At 48.5% G+C, this 23,438-nt stretch overlaps 1 protein-coding gene across 1 annotated transcript; it reads left to right on the forward strand.

The window, feature by feature from the left end:
- Window positions 1-3,430: 3,430 nt before the first annotated feature.
- Window positions 3,431-7,596, forward strand: LOC113898755 (UL16-binding protein 3-like). The gene is made up of 3 exons (XM_027552148.1): window positions 3,431-3,671; window positions 6,748-7,004; window positions 7,240-7,596. Exons 1-3 carry the CDS (start codon window positions 3,431-3,433, stop codon window positions 7,528-7,530), a joined length of 789 nt encoding a protein of 262 aa, XP_027407949.1. The 3' UTR covers window positions 7,531-7,596.
- Window positions 7,597-23,438: the final 15,842 nt, after the last annotated feature.

The following is a 23,438-nucleotide window of genomic DNA, read 5'->3' on the forward strand; positions in this document are numbered from 1 at the left end:
AAAGGCTACCCACTCCAGTATTCTGGCCTGGAGAATTCCATGGACTGTATAATCCATGGGGTCACAAAGAGTCGGACACGACTGAGCGACTTTCACTTTCACGTCACTGATTCACTCGAGTCTCTATTCAGGAGGGGGCCTGGATGGTTTGGGGACAAGAGACACAGGGGGGCTGGGAGAAGGACAGGACGCAGGCTTGGGTGAGGCACCAGCTTGGTGGGTTCAGGTGATCAATGTGTCAGGGGAAGACTCATGCATAGGCCTGGGGGACAAGGTCCTGGGTTTAATCCCTGGAAAAAGGCAACATGGGGGACCTGGTAGCCTCAGTGGAGGAGGCTGGTGAAGAGGAGAGCACGAGAAAGACAGAAGGACAGTATGAGAGTCCTGGTCAGGACAGCCAGGTGGGGGAAGACGGGCCTCTCCTGACACCTGGACAGCCCTGGCCAACCCTACCCCGTGCATGCTCTTGGCACCCGGGCACATTGCAGACCCCAGATGGGAGTGAAATCAACTGGGAGGTGATTTTAATGGGTGTCTGCAACAGAGCATACTTCCAAGAACCTGATTGTTCTTGCTACTCCCTTAAAATCCTGCTTGCATCTATAAATAGGAAACCCAGCCTCACTCAGTGACAAGACATGAAATGGGGCACTGCCCATGCTGAGGACTCCGCATGCCCCTCCTAGTTCAGGGCTCAGTCACCCCTGAAGCCAGCAAAGGCCAGGACCCCCATGATAACAGAGATGGAACCCTCTGTCATAGATGTTAATGTCACTGGCAGTCTCCTGGAGTGAAAAATAATGTCCAAAGACAAGGACCCACTTTCAAAGAATTAAGAGGGCTTTTCAGTCCCAACAGGTGATGAGCTCACTCTTCATCACCAGATAGATAGCCCCAAGATGCGAATTCAGAGATGTTGAAATCTTGGTTGGAAGCAGCACAAAAGACTGAATGAGACAAACGTGAGCAGGGAAAATCCTCCACAAAGACTCTGTTATGGGAACCACTGACCAAAACCACAGGCCCTGGCCAGGCCTGATACTGACCACTTGCATGAATTATCTTACAACCGGAAGTCCTGATGAGGAATGCAGAACTTACAAGATACCATCGACCAGAAGAACTTGGGGAAGGTCCAAAGGGGAGAGGATACGACAGTCCATATGTCCTACCAGCTTGCTGGAATCCTCCCTGGAATCCATCTTGGCTGAGAGATGCCTGCACCTCCAGAAAGGATCCTAAGACCAAATATGGATCAAGGAAGATGACCAGCCAGAGACAATTTCCAGAGGCCTGGAAATTAACCCCATCACCATAAAATCAGAGACCGTGAGCCATGTGGCAGAGCAGTTCTCCTGGGTTCCCTTACGCTGTTTCTCTCCACCTGGGCGCCCTTTCCCAATGAAGTCTGTTGCTTTGTCAGTGCCTGGGTCTCCTCGGACAATTCATTTCCCAGTGTTAGACAAGAGCCCACTCTCGTTCCTGGGAAGGGCTCCCCCTTCCTGCAACAAAGGGCAACTCTGGTGGGATTTCTTTAATACAACTGACCACTCGGGTACTCAGGGACCAGCTCATCTGCTGACCAACCAGACCCAGTGGTAGAAACAGGGACTCTTTTGTCCCTGTTTTCCTCCTGATGAAGACAACTGGCTAGTGCCCCAACTGGGTAAGAAACAAGAGACTTTATTGACTTTTTTCCCCTTTCTTCTTTTCAGTCCCTCCTTTTGTACTTTTTTCTTCTGTCCTGGTCCCGAATGCAGGAGTCTAGTTGAAGGGCCTCAGCCTGAACTGAGGGTCGGAGCCTAATGACCTCCAGTGAGCAGAGAACTCGAATTCTGGCCTACTGTCTGGTTTCTGGAGGGCTGAGTTCCAGTCCTCCCTGCCTGGAAGCCCAGGGAAAAGTCCTGCAATGCCTGGTGGCAGGTGATGTCCACAAGGCCCCCTTTAGTCCCCCCTCCTCCCCTCTTCTTTCAACCTGGCCTCCTTTCCTCCCTTTGCAACATTTCAAGACCCGAGCTATTTCAGTTTACTCTGTTAGTACTTGGAGCTGAGTTCTGGGTCTCTGTAGGAGGTTTTCTGAGAGACTGCAGCCTTTCATTTAAAGAGGTGACCAATTAGGGTGGCTGGGCCTAAGTGTATAGTTTGTGTTCTGTGTTATGATATGTGATGCCCATTCTGCCTTCTGAAATTAGAAATTCTGGTTCTGTTGCACTGAAGCTGAAACTCCAGTACTTTGGCCACCTCATGCGAAGAGTTGACTCATTGGAAAAGACTCTGATGCGGGGAGGGAATGGGGACAGGAGGAGAAGGGGACGACAGAAGATGAGATGGCTGGATGGCATCACCGACTCGATGGACCTGAGTTTGAGTGAACTCCGGGAGTTGGTGATGAACAGGGAGGCCTGGCATGCTGCGATTCATGGGGTTGCAAAGAGTCAGACATGACTGAGCGACTGAACTGAACTGAACTGAACTGTGGAGGTATCTTGAGTGAATGCTATCTGACTGCAAGGATTCTAGCTATGAGCCCATTATTCTAGAGGGAAGGGATGGGGGCACAGCAACTGGCCAGCAGGAGCCAGCTGGTCTTTCAGGAAAAGCCTGGCCAAGCTGGTTTGGCCCAGCCCAACGGGCGGGACCCAGAGGGTTGCGGCTGGAAAGGAGCCCCAGAAAAGAAACCAGCCAGAGCCAGCTAGGTCTCAAACAATCCCCACTTCCGACGGGCAACCTCGCATTCCGGTGGAATTGGGATAGGGTCACAGTGGCCTGGAGAGGGGGTTCCAAGCCCAGTCTTTGCTTTCTGCTTCTACTTCTGTTTTACCCGTTCAGCGCGATGCCAGGCGGTGAGTTCAGGGATGAACCTTCTCGGTCGTGGGTGGAGGGGGTGGAGGGAATGACTTAACCGGGAAGGGGACCGGGGTAAATGAGGGGGTTAAGGAAACTTTGTGCTGTGTGACCCCCGCCCTCCTCTGTCCCTTCCCCTGGCCCCTTTGCTCCTGGGGTGGGGGGCTTCCCCGGGCTGGTTACCCACCCTCTGGGCCAGAAAAGAGGTGACTTCGTGGTGCCAGGAGTTTCGGAGGTGAAGTTGGTAGAAAAGGTGGCGAGAAAGCAGCAGGAAATGCTGCCCTCAAGACCCCGGCCTGCCCTTGCGAAGAGGGAGCCCTGGAGCCAGGGGGTTTGGGACAGGTCGCCGTCCCCGGGGGAGGGGAGGGGGAAGAGACCCAGGTAACTCGTCGAAAAGCACGCCCTCCCCCAACCCCATCTGCTCACACAAACTCTTCAGATCGGTACCGCTCTGTCCTTGAAAGACCAGCGCTCTTTACAGGTGATAAATTTCATCTGCAGAACGGACGGGGCTGCAGAGAAGGCAGGGCCGAGCTTGAGAGCACGGAAGTGGCGGCCGCGGCTGGCCGCCACGTGCTAGGACGAGATGAGCTGGGCGGCGGCCGAAGCTCGGGTCTGTGAAGGGCTCCGGCGGCGGTGGCGACGGCCCGCGGCCCAGCTTCTCCTGGGCGGAGGAGGCGCGGTCACGAGCGGGACGGATCTGCGCGGCTTTTTCCTGGGCCGCGCATCCTGCGGTCTGCCGCTGCGGCCAGTGCTGCTCCTGCTGGCTCTGCTGCGCTCCAGCCAGCCCCGCGACGCCCCGCACCCCGCCCTGCCACCAGCAGCCGGTGTCCGGGGAAGGTGGTGGGGGGAAGGGGCAGGGGGAGGGAGGTCAGCGCGACCCACTACCTGAGCAAGAACCGGGTGTGTTGGCTCTTCGGTCTTGATGCATAACTTCATTATGTGAGAAATGACCTTATTTCGGTAAAGAATCTGCCTGCGTTGCAGGAGGCCCAGGCTTGATTCCTGAGTTGGGAGGATCCCATGGAGAAGGGAATTGCAACCTACTCCAGTCTTCTTGCCTGGAGAATCCCATAGACAGAGGAGCCTGGTGGGCTACAGTCCATGGGGTCACAGAGGTCAGACAGGACTGAGCAATTAACACTAATCCTTTAACCTGTTAATACCCAGCAAGAAAAATTCCCTGCCCTTCACTTGGCTTGCAAAGTCAGAGTTTGAACATAAAGCAGGTTTCCAAGTAAACAATTTCGTGGGAATTCCCTCTTCATCGTTTCTACTCGGGGGGTGGGGGGGGGGGCAGTTGTCACGCATTGTATCTGTGTTTCGGACTGAGTTTTCCTGTTCTGGCAAAGTAGATTCTGAGATTATAAGAATCTTTTAATCTTCCAATGCAGCTCCACTTGACAGTAGTCTTCAAAAAGCTTTACAGTCTTAACGTTGAAACGACGAAAAATGTGCCAGAAAAAATTTGAGGAAGTAAAGACTTTAGTTTTCTACAGAATCACCAGCAGAACTATTTATGATCCTGTTCATGCAGCTCCAACCCCTTCTACATGTGTGTTTTATATAAATGCAGGCGTTTACTCTACAGTAATATTTTGTAATAATAATATTAGCTGCTTTCCACCTTCATAGTACGAAAATGATGGAACTGGATGGCAGCATCAGTGCCCAGTAGTTCCAAAGGGCTGTCTCAGACATGTTGCAGATGACTCAGCATCTGAGAGGCGACACACCCAACAGTGCAACTCCCATCTCCAGTTATTGTATCCTTGGGATAGAGGAGCGGGAGTTGAAAAGTGTCACTTTTTGGAGACAAAAGCTAAGGTGAAGGATATTGAGATATCCAGGGAGATCAGTTTTTATCAGTTCAGTCACTCAGTCGTGTCCGACTCTTTTCGACCCCATGAACTGCAGGACGGCAGGCCTCCCTGTCCATCACCAACTCCCAGAGTCCACCCAAACTCATGTTCATTGAGTCAGTGATGCCATCCAACCATCTCATCCTCTGTCGTCCCCTTCTCCTTCCGCCTTCATTCTTTCCCAGCATCAGGGTCTTTTCAAATGAGTCAGCTCTTCGCATCAGGTGGCCAAAGGATTGGAGTTTCAGCTTCAACATCAGTCCTTCCAATGAACACCCAGGACTGATCTCCTGTAGGATGGACTGGTTGGATCTCCTTGTAATCCAAGGGATTCTTAAGAGTCTTCTCCAACACCATAGTTCAAAAGCATCAATACTTCTGCGCTCAGCTTTCTTTATAGTCTAGCTCTCACATCCATACATGACCACTGGAAAAATCATAGCCGTGACTAGATGGACCTTTGTTGACAAAGTAATGTCTCTGCTTTTTAATATGCTGTCTAGGTTTGTCTTAACTTTCCTTCCAAGGAGTAAGTGTCTTTTAATTTCATAGCTGCAATCACCATCTGCAGTGATTTTGGAGCCCCCAAAAATAAAGTCTGACACTGTTTCCACTGTTTCCCCATCTATTTGTCATGAAGTGATGGGACCAAATGCCATGATCTTAGTTTTCTGAATGTTGAGCTTTAAGCCAACTTTTTTACTCTCCTCTTTCACTTTCATCAAGAAGCTCTTTAGTTCTTCTTCACTGTCTGCCATAAGGGTGGTGTCATCTGCATATCTGAGGTTATTGATATTTCTCCCAGCAATCTTGATTCCAGCTTGTGCTTCCTCCAGTCCAGCGTTTCTCATGATGTACTCTGCATATAAGTTAAATAAGCAGGGTGACAATATACAGCCTTGACGAACTCCTTTTCCTATTTGGAACCAGTCTGTTGTTCCATGTCCAGTTCTAACTGTTGCTTCCTGACCTTCATATAGGTTTCTCAAGAGGCAGGTCAGGTGATCTGGTATTCCCATCTCTTTCAGAATTTTCCACAGTCGATTGTGATCCACACAGTCAAAGGCTTTGGAAGAGTCAATAAAGCAGAAATAGATGTTTTTCTGGAACTCTCTTTTTCGATGATGCAGCGGATGTTGGCAATTTGATCTCTGGTTCCTCTGCCTTTTCTAAAACCAGCTTGAACATCTGGAAGTTCATGGTTCACGTATTGCTGAAGCCTGGCTTGGAGAATTCTGAACATTACTTTACTTTTACTAACTATAAAGATTTTCCATTCATGTCAGAAGTCCAGGCGATCAGAAATGAGCATGGTGTGGATATGTGGACCCAGGGATGAGCACTGTTAGCAGGGCCTGGCACAGCTGTCCACTGACTGCCTGGAGCCCCGAGCCTCACTTCAGAAACAGGGAGGCCAGGATGATACTGCAGTCCCTGTGCATAATGCTAGTAACATGCCAGGTCCAACATGAATTTGGGAGTAGTTTCTCCTTCTTCAGGTTCACTTACCTGAGTCCATGGTCATGTGGCTCATTGGGAAAGAAGGAAAGGACTTTCCTGCTTACTGTGGTGATGAAAGGGCACTCCTCACTGGAACGTGGCTTTCTTCTCTGGGGATGCATTCTGAAAAGGGACTCTGTTCTAGAAATGAAATGCTCCTCAGAAGCAGCCCCCACATGCTCTCCATCTCTGGCAGGACACTGGGTTCGATTCTGAAAGTCCTCTTCCATCTAGGCTTTTCCTGCAGAGCTGTCTGGCATGTATCCAGCAAGGCTGTGTGTTGGCCGACACTGGGTACTGACCTGGTGGGCAAGGGGCCATATCCAGGATGTGCATTTTCTGCCCAGCAGGGGACCTCTCCTTCTCCACAAGGAAGGGAGGGGCACTGGCTCTATGGAGTGTCAGGGATGGAGCAGGAGGGACCATGCTTGCTTTGCCAGGCCAGCCCTGCTCCTTTACTCCGCTCTCACATAACTGAGGGGAGGAGGCCTATGGGCCTTTTTCTGCCAACCCTGCCCTCACCTGCCTTTTGCCTTCACAGATGCTCACTCTCTCTGCTATAACTTTACCGTGGATTCTCAGCCCAGACCTGGACAACCATGGTGTGTGGTTCAAGGCCAGGTGGACGGAAAGGTTTTTCTCTCCTATGACTGTGGTCGTGCTAAGATCCAATTCACAAGTCCATTGGGGGAGGAGGTGAAAACGACAAAGGCCTGGGAAACACAGACTGAAACACTCAGAGACATCGGGGACTTGCTCAGGGAGCAACTGCCTGATGTTACGTCAGAGAAACGCACGGTCACAGGTGAGTTAGAAAGTCCAAGTGCAGAAGGAGCAGACTGGGGGCTTAAACTCTTTCATTGTTTTTGGGTAAAGAATAAAATGGAGGATATTGTTCCTTCCCTAGTAGTCCAGTGGAAGGAGCAGGCCTTGGAGGAGGGAACAGGGCCAGATTAGCTGGGCTCAGGGGAGGTGGACCCAGGTGGGGCAAAGAATCTGTCAAACCCAGAGGCTGAGCACTTTGCCACCGCAGGAGGCAGACCCTCTCACCCTGCAGGGCAGGATGACATGTCGATGTGAAGATGATGGACACATCAGTGGATCCTGGCAGTTCGGCTTCAGTGGACAAATATGCCTCCTCTTTGATTCGGAGAATGGACACTGGACAGAGGTTCATTCTGGAGGGAGGCGGATGAGAGAGAAGTGGGAGAAGGACAGAGCTGTGAGCAACTTCTTCAAGAAGGTCTCCATGGGAGACTGTCAGGCCTGGCTTCGGGATTTCTTGGTGCGCTGGGAGGAAATGTTGAAGACCACAGGTAAGTGAGACTAGAAGAAAGAAGTGGTAGTCCACTCAAAGGGGCATGGACCCACCCCTCTGTGTGTGTGTGTGTGTGTGTGTGTGAAAGTGATCTATTCAAGCTGAGTAGTTCCTGGGAGAACAATGGCCCTGGGGATGCTCTGTGATCCTCTTTCCTCTTCCGCCTCCTGACATCTCTTCCTCACAGGACAGGCCTTTGAACCATTGTACATGGATTCTTGCTGACCCCTAACATGAGGGCACCACTCTGATTCTAGAGATTTCCTTCTTACTGACCCTCTCTCTACAAACTCTTTAAAAATATTGACTATTCTAGTTCTGGAAATCTGTCAATACCGCCTCAAACATCAGCTCCTGAGAGGACTTAATCTGTTCCCATCCTCGTGTCGCCTCATCTGACGTCATGCAGGACTGAGGGGCTGCGTGGGGACCCTTGCTCGCCCATTCACTGTCTGAGCTCTGTGGAGATGGGGCGCCTCCCTTCTTCCATCTCACCTCAGGACCTGTCACAGGGGCTGCCATATGGTTGGTTCAAATGACTGCATGACACAGAGACAGACTTGTGAACAGAGCAGGGGAAGGGCAGGGCGGGACGAAATGAGACGGTAGCAGTGACGTATATACGTACTATGATGTGGAAAATAGCTAACCAGTGGGAAAACGCTATATAACACAGGGAGCCCAGGCTGGCGCTATGTGATGACCTAGAGGGGTGGGATGGGAGCGGGAAAGAAGGTTCAGGATGGAGGGGATATATGTATCTAATTATGGCTGATTTGCATGGTCCTACAACAGAAACCAACACAGCATTGTAAAGAAATTATGCACTAATGACTCCACAGTAGGGTACTTGGGTTCGGGGGGAGCTGAGAAGGCATCTGCTTAGTTTAGGGGTCGGGACAAGGGCTTCACTCTCACTTTCCTTACGGCATCACCAGCTGAAGCTCCCCTCAGAGTCAACTCTTCGGCCCCAGCCATCAGGCACATCACCTGGATCCTCCCCGTGCTCCTCACCAGTTTCATCATAACTGTCTTCTGGGCTGCGTCCTTTCCAGGAACAGGTACTGAGGGCAGAATTCAGAGGGAAGGCATGGGCACAGGGCCTGGTGTGAGGCCGGGGAAGGTGAATCCCACCCAACCCCTGCCCCTCACTGAACCTCCTCATCCTAGAAATGAGCAGGTGAATAAGACCCCATATCACCTGAGAGCAAGAACTGCAGACCCAACTCCAAAGGCCTGTTCTCACAGGAAGTGGCCTGGGTCAAGCAGGCAAGGCAGGAGCCCCACAGCAGAGACTGTGGGAAGGCCTGAGGCCAGGCCTGTGCTCCTGGAGCAGCAGCAGCAGTGACTCAGCCTGTGGCCTGCATGCCACCAGCCTCCTGGGGACCCAGAGCCTCCATCACTGAGCTGCCCTGCCTTGAGCAGAGGTCCCTGGGATGGTGGGCCTGAGCTGGGGTGGAGGCGCCCAGCTAGGTGGGACCAGGAATAGATGGGGGACAGGGACTCTGGTCCTGAAAGCTGTCAGCTGCTGGCTCAGAGGCTGGAGAGGACCAAAGGAAGGAGGTTTGCCTGCAGCCCCCCAAGGCTGTCAGGAAGCAAGGGCCCTCCTCCCCGGACCTGCTCCCTGGTCCTTTAGGCCCCCCTCGGGGAGGATCTGGACCTGAGTAAAGGGAGCAGATTGATTCTTCACTGGCTCCAGTCCTGAGCCTAAGCAGTGGGTGTCAGAGCCTGGTGACTCTGATGCAGGAAGGAAGGTGGAGGTGACAAGAAGCTGCTGGGCCTGGGGTGGGGGTGGGGGTGGGGGACATAGGAGCCCCTCAGTGAGGGCGGGGCTGGAGGGGGGCTGGGGAGGGACAGCCCCAGGAAAGTGACAGGAGTTCCTCAGCCTCCTGGACTAAGGCCTCTTTCTTTTCTGCAGGAGACGGTGCTCCCCGGAAACGTGACAGGTGCTCTGTCTGTCTCTCTCCTGCTCTTCACTTTAGATCCAGGAGATCAGACCCCATGAATCCTGAGTCTGTTTTCTGGTTACGGTGACACAATAGATGCATCATCTCATGGGCTTTATCACATTTGACGAAATCCTACACAGCATCTTTAAAAAAAAACAGGAATAATTTATTTCGCCACTTTCTCCTGGTGCTAAGCGATGGAATTTCTACACTGAAATGCTCAAGTCCTTGAAGAAATCTCCACAAACAGGACATTTTTCATCGTATTCTAGTTTGTGGATAATTAGACTCTGCCTCGTGACCTCATTCTTGCAAATGATATTGCAAGAAAAATACCATCTGCTATTACAGGACTCAGGGATTGTTTCTGTGTCTGGAGAAATCACCTCAGCCTATTTTCAATAGAAGAAAGTTTTATTTATGACTATTTCCTTTAATAATTTATTACGCTTAAAGTGAAAGTGTTAGTCGCTCAGTCGAGTCCAACTCTTTGTGACCCGGTGATCTGTAGCCCGCCAGGCTCCTCTGTCCATGGGATTCTCCAGGCAAGACTACTGAAGTGGGTTGCTATTTCCTTCTCCACGGGACCTCTCCAACTCAGGGATTGAACCCGAGTCTGCTGTGTCTCCTGTGTTGGCAGGCAGATTCTTTACCATCTGAGCCACTGAGAAAGCCCATTTATTATGCTGCTGCTGTTGTTGTGGTTATCTGGGTCATGAAGATTTTTTTTGTATAGCTCTTCTGTGTATTGTTGCCATCTCTTCTTAATATCTTCTGCTTCTGTTAGGTTCTTACCATTTCTGTCCTTTATTGAGCCCATCTTTGCATGAAATGTTCCCTTGGTATCTCTAATTTTCTTGAAGAGATCTCTAGTCTTTCCCATTCTATTGTTTTCCTCTGTTTCTTTGCCTTGATCACTGAGGAAAGCTTTCTTATCTCTCTTATCTTTCTTATCTCTCCTTCCTATTCCCAAGACTTCAGTTCAGTTCAGTCACTCAGTTCTGTCCAACTCTTTGCGACCCCATGAATCGCAGCACGCCAGGCCTCCCTGTCCATCACCAACTCCCGGAGTTCACTCAAACTCATGTCCATCTAGTCAGTGATGCCATCCAGCCATCTCATCCTCTGTCATCCCCTTCTCCTCCTGCCCCCAATCCCTCCCAGCATCAGAGTCTTTTCCAATGAGTCAGCTCTTTGCATGAGGTGGCCAAAGTATTGGAGTTTCAGCTTTAGCATCAGTCCTTCCAGTGGACATCCAGACTGATATCCTTTAGAATGGACTGGTTGGATCTCCTTGCAGTCCAAGGGACTCTCAAGAGTCTTCTCCAACACCACGGTTCAAAAGCATCAATTCTTCAGGAGGGTGACAATAGACATACTCCTTTTCTTTTTCTTTTTTTTTTTTAATTTAAATTTATTTATTTTAATTAGAGGCTAATTACTTTACAATATTGTATTGGTTTTGCCATACATCAACATGAATCCGTCACGGGTGTACTCGTGTTCCCAATCCTGAACCCCCCTCCCACTCCCCTCCCCATACCATCCCTCTGGGTCATCCCAGTGCACCAGCCCCAAGCATTCTGTATCCTGCATCGAACCTGTATTCTCCTTTTCCTATTTGGAACCAGTCTGTTGTTCCATGTCCAGTTCTAACTGTTGCTTGCCGGAGTCCAGCAAATCTGAAAGACTTGACCATTCACAAACCCTTAATATTAAAAGATGCTGTGTGTGATTCATGTTGATGTTTGGCATAAGCCAACACAATACTATAAAGTGATTATCCTTCCTTTAAAAAATAAATAAATTTAAAATTTAAAAAATTAAAAGATGCACTTCTGTAAGAAGGAAACCTAGAAAGAAGAATCAGTATCTAAGAAGTCACGTTGAACAAAGAAATTCGCAAACAGGTTGGTAATTTTAAAGATCCAATGATTGTCTGAAAATAACTCCATAGTAATAAGAGCAATTATGACAGTAGAGGGGGGCATAAAGTGGTATAAAGTATAAATAAAATAGAATTAAATATTATATGACCTATCATGGAGCACTGGGGATATATATCTTGAGTTACAGAATTCTGAGTACTTTGCATTGTCAGGAGGAGTATAAGCATGTGATTACACTCAAAATATTAAAGTCAGGTAGGTATATTAAATCTTTCTACTAAAATAATTGAAATAAGATGTATATTTTCCAAGTAAATGGAAAATTTAAAAAAAGGGGGGAAAAGAAGCAAAAGGAAAAAAAAAGAAGCAAAGAAAAATCTAAGTAGCTAGAACACTCAAAATAATGAAAAGAAATCCACATATATCTGTAGTAATCATAAGCATAAATGGTTCAACATTCCTCATTAAGTGTAGAGCTTCCTAGATTAGATAAAACCCCAAATCCAAACTTTGTGCCATTTATAAGACATATAAAGCATAAAGACATGGAAAGATGGAATGTGAAAGAATAGAAAAAGGAAACCCAAACAACTATTTGTTAAACAAATGGTAAAAATTCCTGGATGGCAGAAACTGTTTTTCTCCTCTTATTAATAGACTTCATTTTTAGAGCACTTGTAGGTTCAGTTGTAGCTTCACAGTGAAATCGAACATCAGGTACAGAGAAGTTCCCATTTAACCCCTCCCTCCATTCCCACAGCCTCTCCTACCATCAGCCTCCGCCTCCAGAGTGGTACATTTTTTTAAATCAGTGAACCAACATTAACACATCATTATCACCGAAGACCGTAGTTTGCATTAGGTGCCACTCTTGATGTTGTATATTCTATGAATGTTAATGAATGTATAGTGACAAGTATCCACCATTACAGTATCACATAGAATAATTTCACTTCCTTAAAAAAATCCCCTCTGCTTCACCTATTCATTGAGAGTATGTTTTATATTTATCTTTCTTACTTGCTACAGTGCCATGATTATCTTAGGGCTTTGAAGTCTATGCTAGGATTTAACTGTTTTTCTTAGTCTCTTCTGATTGAATTCATGATAATCAGAGAAAATGAAAAAATTTTTGGCATTTCCAAATATTAAATCTTTAGTGACAATGCTACTGCCACCACCACCAAGTAATGAAGTCTTTTCCAGACAATTCTCAGAAAATGATATTTCTTTCACAAACAGAAAATAAACATTTTCAATATGATCTACTAGAATTAGGAATTCTTAGCCTGTCTGGAAATGCCCCTTTAATGTTATTTAAATAATTTGAATGTTCTGTAAAGGATTATCAAATAGTCTTATTGTTTTTTGAGTTTGTGATTATTATTAGAAAAACTATCACAAGTCACAGCCCTAAGTGACCATCAAAGATCCTTGGACAGAAAGAGTATCATCCATCAAGTTAACAATTTATCAACTGATTTTAGCAAAAGACTTCTATAATATTTATAGGCCTAAATTATATTGAAATTCTCTGTGTTAGTTTTCTATTATGCATAATAAATTACTCTAAAACCTAGTGGCTTAAAACAATTTATTATGCTACTGATATTTAAATCAACATCTCAGTACTCCAGGAAACTTGAAGTATTTAAGATTTTTGTTTTCTAACCCCCAAGAGAGGTCATGACATGTCACCCTTTGTCCATCTTGTGGGATTCGATGTCCCTGGCGATTCTGAGGACACATGGTCTCAGAGGACACGTGCACCCTGTGTTCACGGCAGCGCTGCTCACAGTAGCCGGGACCTGGAAGCCACCTACACGTCACCCACAGATGAATGGGCAAAGAAGATGTGGGACATATACACAGGGCAGTATTACTCAGCCTCAGAAAGAATGAAACAATGCCCTATGCAGCAACATGGATGGACCTGGAGAGTGTCATATTGAACGACATACGTCAGACGGAGGAGCAGAAACACCTTCTGAGGTCCTTCACACTCAGAATCCAAAACGTCGTGATACAAGTGCTCTTACTTACAAACCAGAAAGAGACTCACAGACTTAGAGAATGAATTTATGGTTGCAGGGGGAAAGGATGGGGGAAAGGGATAGTTAGGGAGTCTGGGATCAACATGCACACACTGATTTATTTAAAATGGATAACCAGCAAGGACCTACTGTATAGCACATAGAACTCTGCTCAATGTTATGTGGCAGCCTGGGTGGGGATGGGAGGGGAGTTGGGGAAGAAAAGATGCATGTATGGAAGTGAAAGTGAAAGAAGGTTAGTTACACAGTCATGTCCGACTCTTTGGGATCCCATGGACTGTAAGCTGCCAGCTCGTCTGTTCATGGAAATCTTCAGGCAAGGGAGTACTGGAATGGGTTGCCATTTTCTTCTCAAGGGGATCTTCCTGACCTGGGGGTCGAACCCAGGTCTCTTGCATTGCAGGCAAATTCTTTATCAACTGAGCCATCAGGGAAGATAGAGACATGTATTTGTGTGTTAAATCCCTAGCCTAGCATCTTTGTGCTGCTCATTCAGGACGCCTGCACTCCTCTCTGGGTGTATATTTCCGCCTTGCTTCTCTCTTAAATAAACGAACTGTTTTTCTGTATGTCTCCAGTAATAACATCGGTACCTATTTTACAGTTTTTGCCTCCTTGAAACATTCTTGCTTTCAAAGATGGTAAGAGCCAAGGGAACTTTGCATCTCGCCCCTGGTGTTTAGTGTCTAGAATTCCTCATTTTACACCAAGCTACCCAGGTTCAATTCCTGGGCAGGAAACTAAGATCCCTCTTTAGCACTGCTCACTGCTGTCTCTCTGAGATCAATATTAAGGAAATATACACCTTATATTACTACACCTTATATTAAGGTGTAAATATATACCTTAAATATACAGGTAGAGGGGCTTCACAAGTTTTTCATGGGAGATTTCACCTCTGCCAAGAGTTTAAAAAAAGAAAGTCCTATAAAAGTTCATCTGTTTCCTTCCCTTTCTAGGCCTTTTAATGGCTATTGTTCTTTCCTTTCTAGTCCTTGTTTATTTAACCTTTTGATTGACTTTGTGTTTGTAGGATCTACCAGTTTGATATAACACTTAGGTGGCTCAAGGAATATAGCCCATTCCAGTGGAGGGTGGCCCATATCCATGTATGTCCTTGTGAGGGACTTCTGCACCTTGAGGGGAGGCTCAGTTCAGTGGTCCCTGTCCAGCAGGGAGAAGTTTTGATAGAAAAAAGCTTTGGCCCCTTAACTGTTAAGAATAAGGGTGTAGAACCCCTCAGTAGGTAATGAGACAGGATGGGACAGTTTGCTACAGTGAGTGTACCTGGACAAAAGTCACATCAAGCATCAAAATACAAAGAAATTGTAAGGGGCTAAAAATAATTGCTGCTGCTGCTGCTGCTAAGTCGCTTCAGTCGTGTCCGACTCTGTGCGACCCCATAGACGGCAGCCCACCAGGCTCCCCAGTCCCTGGGATTCTCCAGGCAAGAACACTGGAGTGGGTTGCCATTTCCTTCTCCAGTGCATGAAAGTGAAAAGCGAAAGTGAAGTTGCTCAGTCGTGTCCAACTCTTATCGACCCCATGGACAGCAGCCCACCAGGCTCCTCCATCCATGGGATTTTCCAGGCAAGAGTACTGGAGTGGGGTGCCATTGCCTTCTCCAAAAATTGCATGCGTGTGCAATTGGGGGAAATAATCAATAGCAAGATACAAATAGACCACAAACCCATGGGGATTTCAGAGCAGCCAGGAGCAAAAGCAGGGTACTGGTCATGATCCCTGCACACAACACCACCAAGGGGGAACAAACCACCCAGGTGACCCCCCTGGCCTGAACCCAGGACCCGCCCCCACCCTCATCTCATATGTGGGACCGGCTCCCCCACCCTCTGGAGCCAGTAAGGGAACATGTTACTTGTTTTTGCTCCCTCATGAGTCCCAATAAAGCTTTTTTCCCCTTGAATTTGTGTCTGGCCTTTTACCAAGTTCTATTGATCGAGTCCAGGAGCACTGGTCAGTAACACAGAAGGGCTTTTGCTGAAGATCAGGATGCTGCTCGGAGATGGTGTCTCCAGTGGGCTTCCAGCAGAAACAGGGGTTGAACATATGCAGATCCCAGGTGGGGATGCACCGTGTCAGGAACAAAGCAGGCGCAATGGTTGATATGAGTAGAGAGATGGGAAGGCTGTCAGGTCCTGACTGCAGAGTATGACGCTGGTTCCCAGCACAGGCGATCCTAGAGGCAAACACCCTGGATGGGCGGCCAACCTAGACACAAACTGCACGACTGAAAGGAATGAGACCAGGGAAGGCCCTGGGGCTCCACTGGTTAGGACTCTGGGCTTTCGCTGCCAGGTGCCCGGTTTGATCACTGGTCAGGGAACTAAGATCCCCAAAGCCAGGCAGCCGATCAAAAAACAAAAAACCCCAGAAGCGAAATAAAATAGAACACAAGGTGGATGATCAGGATGCTGAAAACAGCCATCCCAACAGCTTGTCTGGATACTTTGCCTAGTTTCTAGAACTGAGCCAGTTATCAGAACTGAGAATCCATTACCTAAGAGAGATGCCAGTTTCCAGTAGGAGGGCCTTCAGCACCATGGCATGCACAGTGCAGCAGTCCTCTGGCCTTCCCCATCCTTGCAGGCCACACGGCCATCGACTCAGGTAAGTGCACACTGGGAAGCAGAAGCCACCCCACATTCCTATGGACCCAGTGTGTCACTCACATCATGTCCAGGGATCTGAAGCATCATCACGGCACTGGTGTTATTAATGTGATGCATGAGATACAGGGTACTGAGTACATAACCGTCCTGCATCCTGCTTATAGCGGTATCATGGTGTGTGAAGACCCACACAGTGGTTATTTCACATTCTCCAGATTCGAACCAGTGATGGAAAAGTCTCTGTAGTTAGGAATGGGGTGAAGGCTGCCATAGTTGAGAAGAACGAGTACATTCTCATATTGCCTTTCCTTTGCTACAAACAGAATGTTGCAAGACCACCCTTTTCTGGGTAAAATGACAGAGATTAGTGACAATCATAGCCTGAAAGCATGCAGGGCTGTGATCCCTTCACATCTGCTTTTTATATCTGCCTGGTGTAAAGCATTTCTATCAATGGCCGGACACTAAATATTTCAGAATTTGCAGATCAGAGGCCTCTGCAACTGCTCAACTCAGCTGTGGAAGGTGTTCATGGAAAGGACATGAAGGAATGAGTGTGGCGGGATCTACCACTGGGACCCAGGACCCTGCAGCACCCATGACACAGAAGTCCATCAGCGGGGGAAATCGTGCCAGGGGTAACCTGCCTGCCTGCTAAGTCACTTCAGTCGTGTCGGACTCTGCAACCCTATGGACTGTAGCCCACCAAGTCCCTCTGTCCTTGGGATTCTCTGGGCAAGAATACCAGTGTGGGTTGCCATGCCCTCAGCCAGGGACAGCTTGTGACATCCTAATCAGAGCATCACAACCCAGCCCCACAGGGTCAGAGGCATGACCACGCCAGTTGAGTGAGGAAAGCCTATCATTCAAACATGGCTACTGATATGGTCCTGAGTCTGGTAGAGAAGGGACCTCCGGTCTTGATGAACTGGGCTCATCCACTCGGTAATCGTTACTGAGAGGTCAGCTGTCATAGGATAGAAGTGATTGTGTGGTTTGGCATAAGCAGGGCCACAGGGAACAGATAAGATGACCAGCAGGGGACCAAGACCTGACAGCAGAACTGTGGTACCTCCCTGTCCTCTGCTCACCTCTGTGGTTACACAGTGTCCCCATGGCCCCTTGGACCGAGGCCTTAGCCTGTAACTGCAGGACCACCACCAGAGGCTACAAGGCAGGACAGGGCAGGGTTGGGATTCATAAACAGGCAGCTGAGGGAGCCCCCGGATAATTCCCCAGGTGATGAGTCACCCAGTGCTGGGGTTCGCTAACCAGGGCAGTGGTCAGAGGGATTCCTTTGGTTTTTCACGTTGTCTTTGCCTGTTGTCGCACCACAAACCTGGAGGTGCACAGAGACAGACGCCAAAAGGCCTGAAGAGACGAACAGATTTGTCTTCTGTAGATTTCCCCAACTCCTGTCTTAATCAATAACCTTTATAGGCTGCCATCTCCATAGACTGTGGACAATATGAATGTGGGACCAAAGGGTAAAAGTGTGGGTTCCCTACTCACCCTCAGGCCCCATGTCATACTTTGGGCGACTGGGCTCTCATCCTTCCTGGGGACCAGGCTGGGAGGCTTTTGCTGGGGTAAGTCCTCAGGCAAGGGGATAAGATGCCAGTGGTGGAGAGTGTGATTCGGGTCCCTTCAGAGGTGGGAAGGTATTGGACGCCCTGGGCTTCTTGGGATGCAAAGATGTGGAATGAACTTAGTGAGCTGTGGGGCAGGAGTGTGGCCACTAAGGGGATGTGTCTGGGGAAGGGAGAGCCCGGGGCAGCACGGGTGGTTTATAGCTGGTAAAGTGGCCTGGGAGTCAAGGGCAGGGAGTCGTGTGGAGAAGGGTTTGTGTGAACAGATGAGATCAGTGGTGTGTGCTTTTCAGGGGGTGTCCCGGTTCCTTCCCACAGGAAGGTTGCCTGTCCCAGCCCTGCCACGGGGCCTCCCACTCCTGGAGGCATGGGTGAGGGGCTGGGAGCTTAGGGATGGCAGTGTTTCCTGCCATGCTCTCCTTGTCCTCTCGCTTCCCCACCTCCCATTGTCTGAGCATTGCTATTTCGACCAGTTTGCCCTTTTGCTGGCCTGAAAGTGGCCAACCAGCCCAGCAGGTGCCAACAAGGAAAGGAGCTCACCTAAGGATTCAGGAGGAGGAGGCGGAGGCAACACCACGCCCGTGGACTTTCTAACCAAGGCCAGCTCGGGTCCCGCTCTCTGGTTATGATGCATCATCCCTGCCTTCTCCCAGCAGGTTCACCAGGAACTCACCACCCTGCTCTTCGTGGGCACAGTTGGGCAGCAGAAGCAGGACCAGGAAGCACAACTGAAATTGCCAGCAGCCTGTGCTACCTGGAACTCCGGGGTGACCCACCCTTGGGGAGGAGCCTGGTTGGCCAGTGGAGAAGGGAATGAGTCCCCAGAGTCCTCCCACTGGAGTCTCCTCTGGGGGCTCCCCCAGGCTCCCCACACCCTCTGTGGGACTGATGTTCCTCAAAATTTCAATGATCTGTCCCTCACCTTTCTTCTATCCATCCCCTTCTCTGGATCCCCGTGTTCCTTGTGTGTTTTTAGCGGCACTAACACCTGATAAGGGGCTTCCCAGGTGGCTCAGCGGTAAAGAATCCGCCTGTCAATGTGGGAGATGTCTGTTCCATCCCTGGATGCAGAAGATCCCATGCAGGAGGAAATGGCAACACACTCCAATATTCTTGCCTGAGGAAATCCCATGGACAGAGGAGGCTGGCGGGCTACAGTCCACAGGACCACAGAGATATGACTTAGTGACTAAACAACAACTCCTGAGACGGGGGTTGGCGAGTCCTCAGCATGTACAAATTCAGGGTTACCTGCATGATCTCCTCAGGTCCTAAATGAATGTTTAGCCTCTCTTCATTCCCGTAGGTAGCGTTTCCCATTTACAAATGTGTAAATTGAGGCATGTCAAGATGAAGAAACTAGCAGAGTCAGAATTTTGTCCAGATTCCTGTTTCTGGAGGTATCTATAGTCCACATCATGAAACTACTTCAGGTACTAATTCCGACCTCCCCAGCCCTCCACCTCTGACCTCATGCCTGGGGATCTGGGGTGAGGCCGGGGGTCAGGGGCATGCCTGGGGTGAGTCTGGGTGCCCAGGTCCCTGGGGCCCACGCTTCTCACTCGGGGCTGACCCGGCCCATCTCTGACGGCAGCCTCTGACTTCCTCCTGTTCTCCCAGTTCTTCCTCCCTCCCTGTGGTCTGAGTCTACCAGGGGCTTCCGGGTTGCCTCCTCTGGGGGATTCAACCCAGGCTTCCATCCCCAGCCCTTCATAAGATAGTGTCTCCCCACACAGCTCACCTGGCCCCACCAAGCTCTTGCCCCACCCAACCCTGAGTCCTGCCCACACTTGTGGGTCTCTTATCCTCCAACCAGCCTCTCAGCACAGGTCCGTCCCACACAGAGACTCTAGTGAGTCAGTTGAGAACCTTCTTGTCTCCTTTGCACCTGCTGATTGACAGAGTTTGCTGCTCTCCTTGAGCGGCAGTTAGTGTCACCCCAAGCTAGAGCATGGGGCCAGACTGGGTGTGAGTCAGGGCTTCTACCAGATAAGCCTGCCTGTGGCATTGCAGTCACACAATTCATCAAGATCCCAGGGACCCTCAGTGACTGTCTTACCCTGGGCTGGCGTCACATGGAAGTGGGGCAGAGCTGAGAGATTGGCTTCTCCCTGTGCGCGCGCGTGTGTGTGTGTGTGTGTGTGTGTGTGTGTGCGTGTGTGTGTGTTGGGGGGATGGATTGCAGGGAGTCTCCAGTCTGGAGCTCTGTTGGCTGTCAGCCCCAGCCAATGCTAGGCATGGTCTCCAAATGTTGGCCAGCACACCAGACACTTTGCAATCTGCTGACTCTGTGCTGGGACAGGGAGCAAGCAATTCTGTGCCCATGGTCTCTAGGAGTGGTGTCTCCATTTCCCACAGTCCTCCAGTGCTCCAGATCATAAACCCTCTTGGTTTCTAAAACAGGAGTGGGGGTGTGAGGCTGCTTCTCCCAGCAATGCACCAGGGCTGGGGTGCCTTATGTAGGGCCAAAACCTCCTGCTTCTTAGGCAGAATGCTCCAGTTTTTGATGACCCTTCCATTTCAGAGTACCTGGCCAAAGGGTCCCAACTAGATCTCTTCTTTTCTGTTCCTGCCCTTCTCACCGTGGTTCTTTCTCTATGCTGGTTGTAGAGGGAATGTTCTGCTGGTTTCAGGTCATTTTCTCGGAAAGAGAGCTGTTTTGTATGTGGTTGTAGTTTTGGTGTGTTCATGGGAGAGTGGAGCTCAGGGCGTCCTACTTGGCCATCTTGATTTTGCCTTTGTGTGATCAATGATCTTTCATGTTAGTATTGTAATTGTTTTGGGTGCCAAGAACCATGGGCACATTGCCATCCGATATGTGTGTGTGTCCTGACTGCTCTGTTGACCCGTCCATCTCTCTCCTGAGACTCCTGAGTCCCTGAGACACAGCAATATCAAAATTATGCCATTGACAGGAAGAATCACACATCTCTCACTTTAAATCCAAAGATAGAAATGGTTAAGCTTTTCAAGAAGGCACGTCAAAGCCACGATGGGCCAGTAACTAGGCCTCTTGCCCCAAATAGTTAGTCAAGTTGTGAACACAAAGCAAAGTAAATCAAAAGTGCTCATCCAGTGAACTCACAAACGAGAAGAAAGCAAAACAACCTTACTGCTGATATGGAGAATGTTTCAGTGGTCTGGGTGAGAGACCACAAGAGCCACAACACTGCCTTAGGCCAAAGCCTAATCCAGAGCAAGGCCCTAGGCTTCAATTCTATGAAGGCTGAAAGAGGTGAGGAAGCTGCAGAAAAAAGTTGAAAGCCGGTAGAGGTGGTTCAGAGAAGGCAATGGCACCCCAGTCCCGTACTCTTGCCTGGAAAATCCCATGCACGGAGGAGCCTGGTGGACTGCCGTCCCTGGGGTCGCACAGAGTTGGACACGACTGAAGCGACTTAGCAGCAGCAGCAGTAGCAGCAGAGGTGGTTCATGAGGTTTAAGGAAAGAAGCCATCTTCCTAACATAGAGTGCAGAGTGGAAGAGCGAGGGTTGATGCAGAAGCTGCAATAATTTATCCAGAAGATCTAATAAAATAATCTATGTTGATAGCTATCCTAAATTAGAGCTTTCCAGTGTAGAGAAAAGAGTGTTCTATTGGAAGAAGATGCCCCCGAGGACTTGCATGGCCAGCAAGGAAAAGTCAGTTCCTGGCTTCAAAGATTCAAAGGATAGGCTGACTTTCTTGTTAGGGACTAATGCAGCTGGTGACTTGAAGCTGAAGCTAAGCCTCACTTACCTTCTGAAAATCCTAGTGACTTTCAGAATTATGCTAAATCTGCTCTGCCTGTGCTCTGCAAATGGAACAACAAAGTCGAGATGACAGCATATCTGCTTACAACACTGATTACCAAAAATATTAAATCCACTGTTGAGACCTACTGCTCCCAAAAAAGGATTCCTTTCAAAATATCACTGCTCATTGAGAAAGCACCCAAGGGCCCTGATGGACAAGTAATGAGATTCATGTTGTTTTCACACCTGCAAACACAGCATCCATTCTGTAGCCCACGGATCAAGGAGTAGTCATGATGTTCAAGTCACAGTATTTAGGAAATAGTTTCAGTAAGGCTATAGCTGCCACAAATAGTGATTCCTCTGATGGATCTGGGCAAAGTCAATTGAAAACTTTCTAGAGCGAATTCATGAAACATTTGTGATTCATGAGAAGAGGTTGAAATAACAACATTAATAGGAATTTAAAAGTTGATTTTAACGTTCTTAGATGACTTTAAGGGGTTCAAGATTTCACTGAAAGAAGGAGCTACAATGTGGTAGAAATAGCAAGAGAGCTAGAATTAGAAGTGGAGCCTAATGTGAACATGGGACTGATTGTTGCAATCTAATGGAGAAGACTCTTGAGAGTCCCTTAGACTGCAAGGAGATCCAACCAGTCCATTCTAACGGAGATCAGTCCTGGGTGTTCTTTGGAAGGACTGATGCTAAAGCTGAAACTCCAGTACTTTTGTGAAGAGTTGACTCATTGGAAAAGACTCTGATGCTCGGAGGGATTGGGGGCAGGAGGAGAAGGGGACGACAGAGGATGAGATGGCTGGATGGCATCACCGACTCGATGGACATGAGTTTGGGTGAACTCTGGAAGTTGGTGATGGACAGGGAGGCCTGGTGTGCTGCGATTCATGGGGTCGCAAAGAGTCAGACACGACTGAGTGACTGAACTGAACTGAATGATAAAATTGGAATAAACGAGAGTTGACTCTAATGGATGAGCAAAAAAAGTGGTTTCTTGATATACAATCTACTCCTGGTGACGATTCTGTGAAGACTGTTGAAATGACAACAAAGGACTTAGAATATTAAGTTTAGAATAAATTTAGTTGCAAAGGCAGCAGGAGGGTTTGAGAGGATTAACTCCAATTTTGAAAGTTCTACTGTGGGTAAAATGCCGTCAAAGAGCATTCATGCAAAGAGAAATCTTCTGTGAAAGGAAGAGTCAAACAATGTGGCAAACTTCATTGTCTTATTTTCAGAAATTGCGCTACCCACCGAAACCCTCAGCAACCACCACCCTAATCAGTCAGCAGCCACAGACCTTGAGACAAGACCCTTCACCAGCAAAAAGATGATGACTGCCTGGAGGCTCAGATGATGCTCAACATATTTTAATTTAGAAACAAAGTGTTGTGTATTAAGTTCTGTACATTATTTATTTAGACATAAAGCTATTGTACCCTTAACAGCATTCCGTGTCAAGATAACACTATATTGCAGTGGAAATGAAAAAGTTTGTGTGATTCCCTTTATTGTGAAATTCACTTTATCGCCCTGGTCTGGAACCCAGCCTGCAATGTCTCTGAGGTCTGCCTGTATTTACATGGCTTTTAGTCCACGTTTTCCAGCCTAGAACTAACATTGGGATGGCTGCGTAGTAGGGTGAACATATGACCTAGTGTTGGGATATGATGAAATATACATTTAAAAATCCAGAGAATTTAAGCTCCACAACTGGTGGAGCTTCCCTGGTGGCTCAGAGGATAAAGCGTCTGCCTGCAATGCGGGAAATCCGGGTTCAGTCCCTGGGTTGGGAAGATCTCCTGGAGAAGGAAATGGCCACCTGCTCCAGTATTCTTGCCTGGAGAATCCCACGGACAGAGGAGCCTATCGGGCTACAGTCCACGGGGTGGCAAAGAGTTGGACACGACTGAGCGACTTCACTTTCACTTCACTTTCCACAACTGGACTGCATGTTTGTTTAGGAGTGATCTTTAAATTCTCTGTTTCCACAAGAAATAAAACATTATCATTGGTTTTATTTAGTCCCATAATGTGGAGGAATGGTGAA

The sequence above is a fragment of the Bos indicus x Bos taurus genome, chromosome 9 (assembly GCF_003369695.1).
Source record: "Bos indicus x Bos taurus breed Angus x Brahman F1 hybrid chromosome 9, Bos_hybrid_MaternalHap_v2.0, whole genome shotgun sequence".
Classification (NCBI taxonomy): domain Eukaryota; kingdom Metazoa; phylum Chordata; class Mammalia; order Artiodactyla; family Bovidae; genus Bos; species Bos indicus x Bos taurus.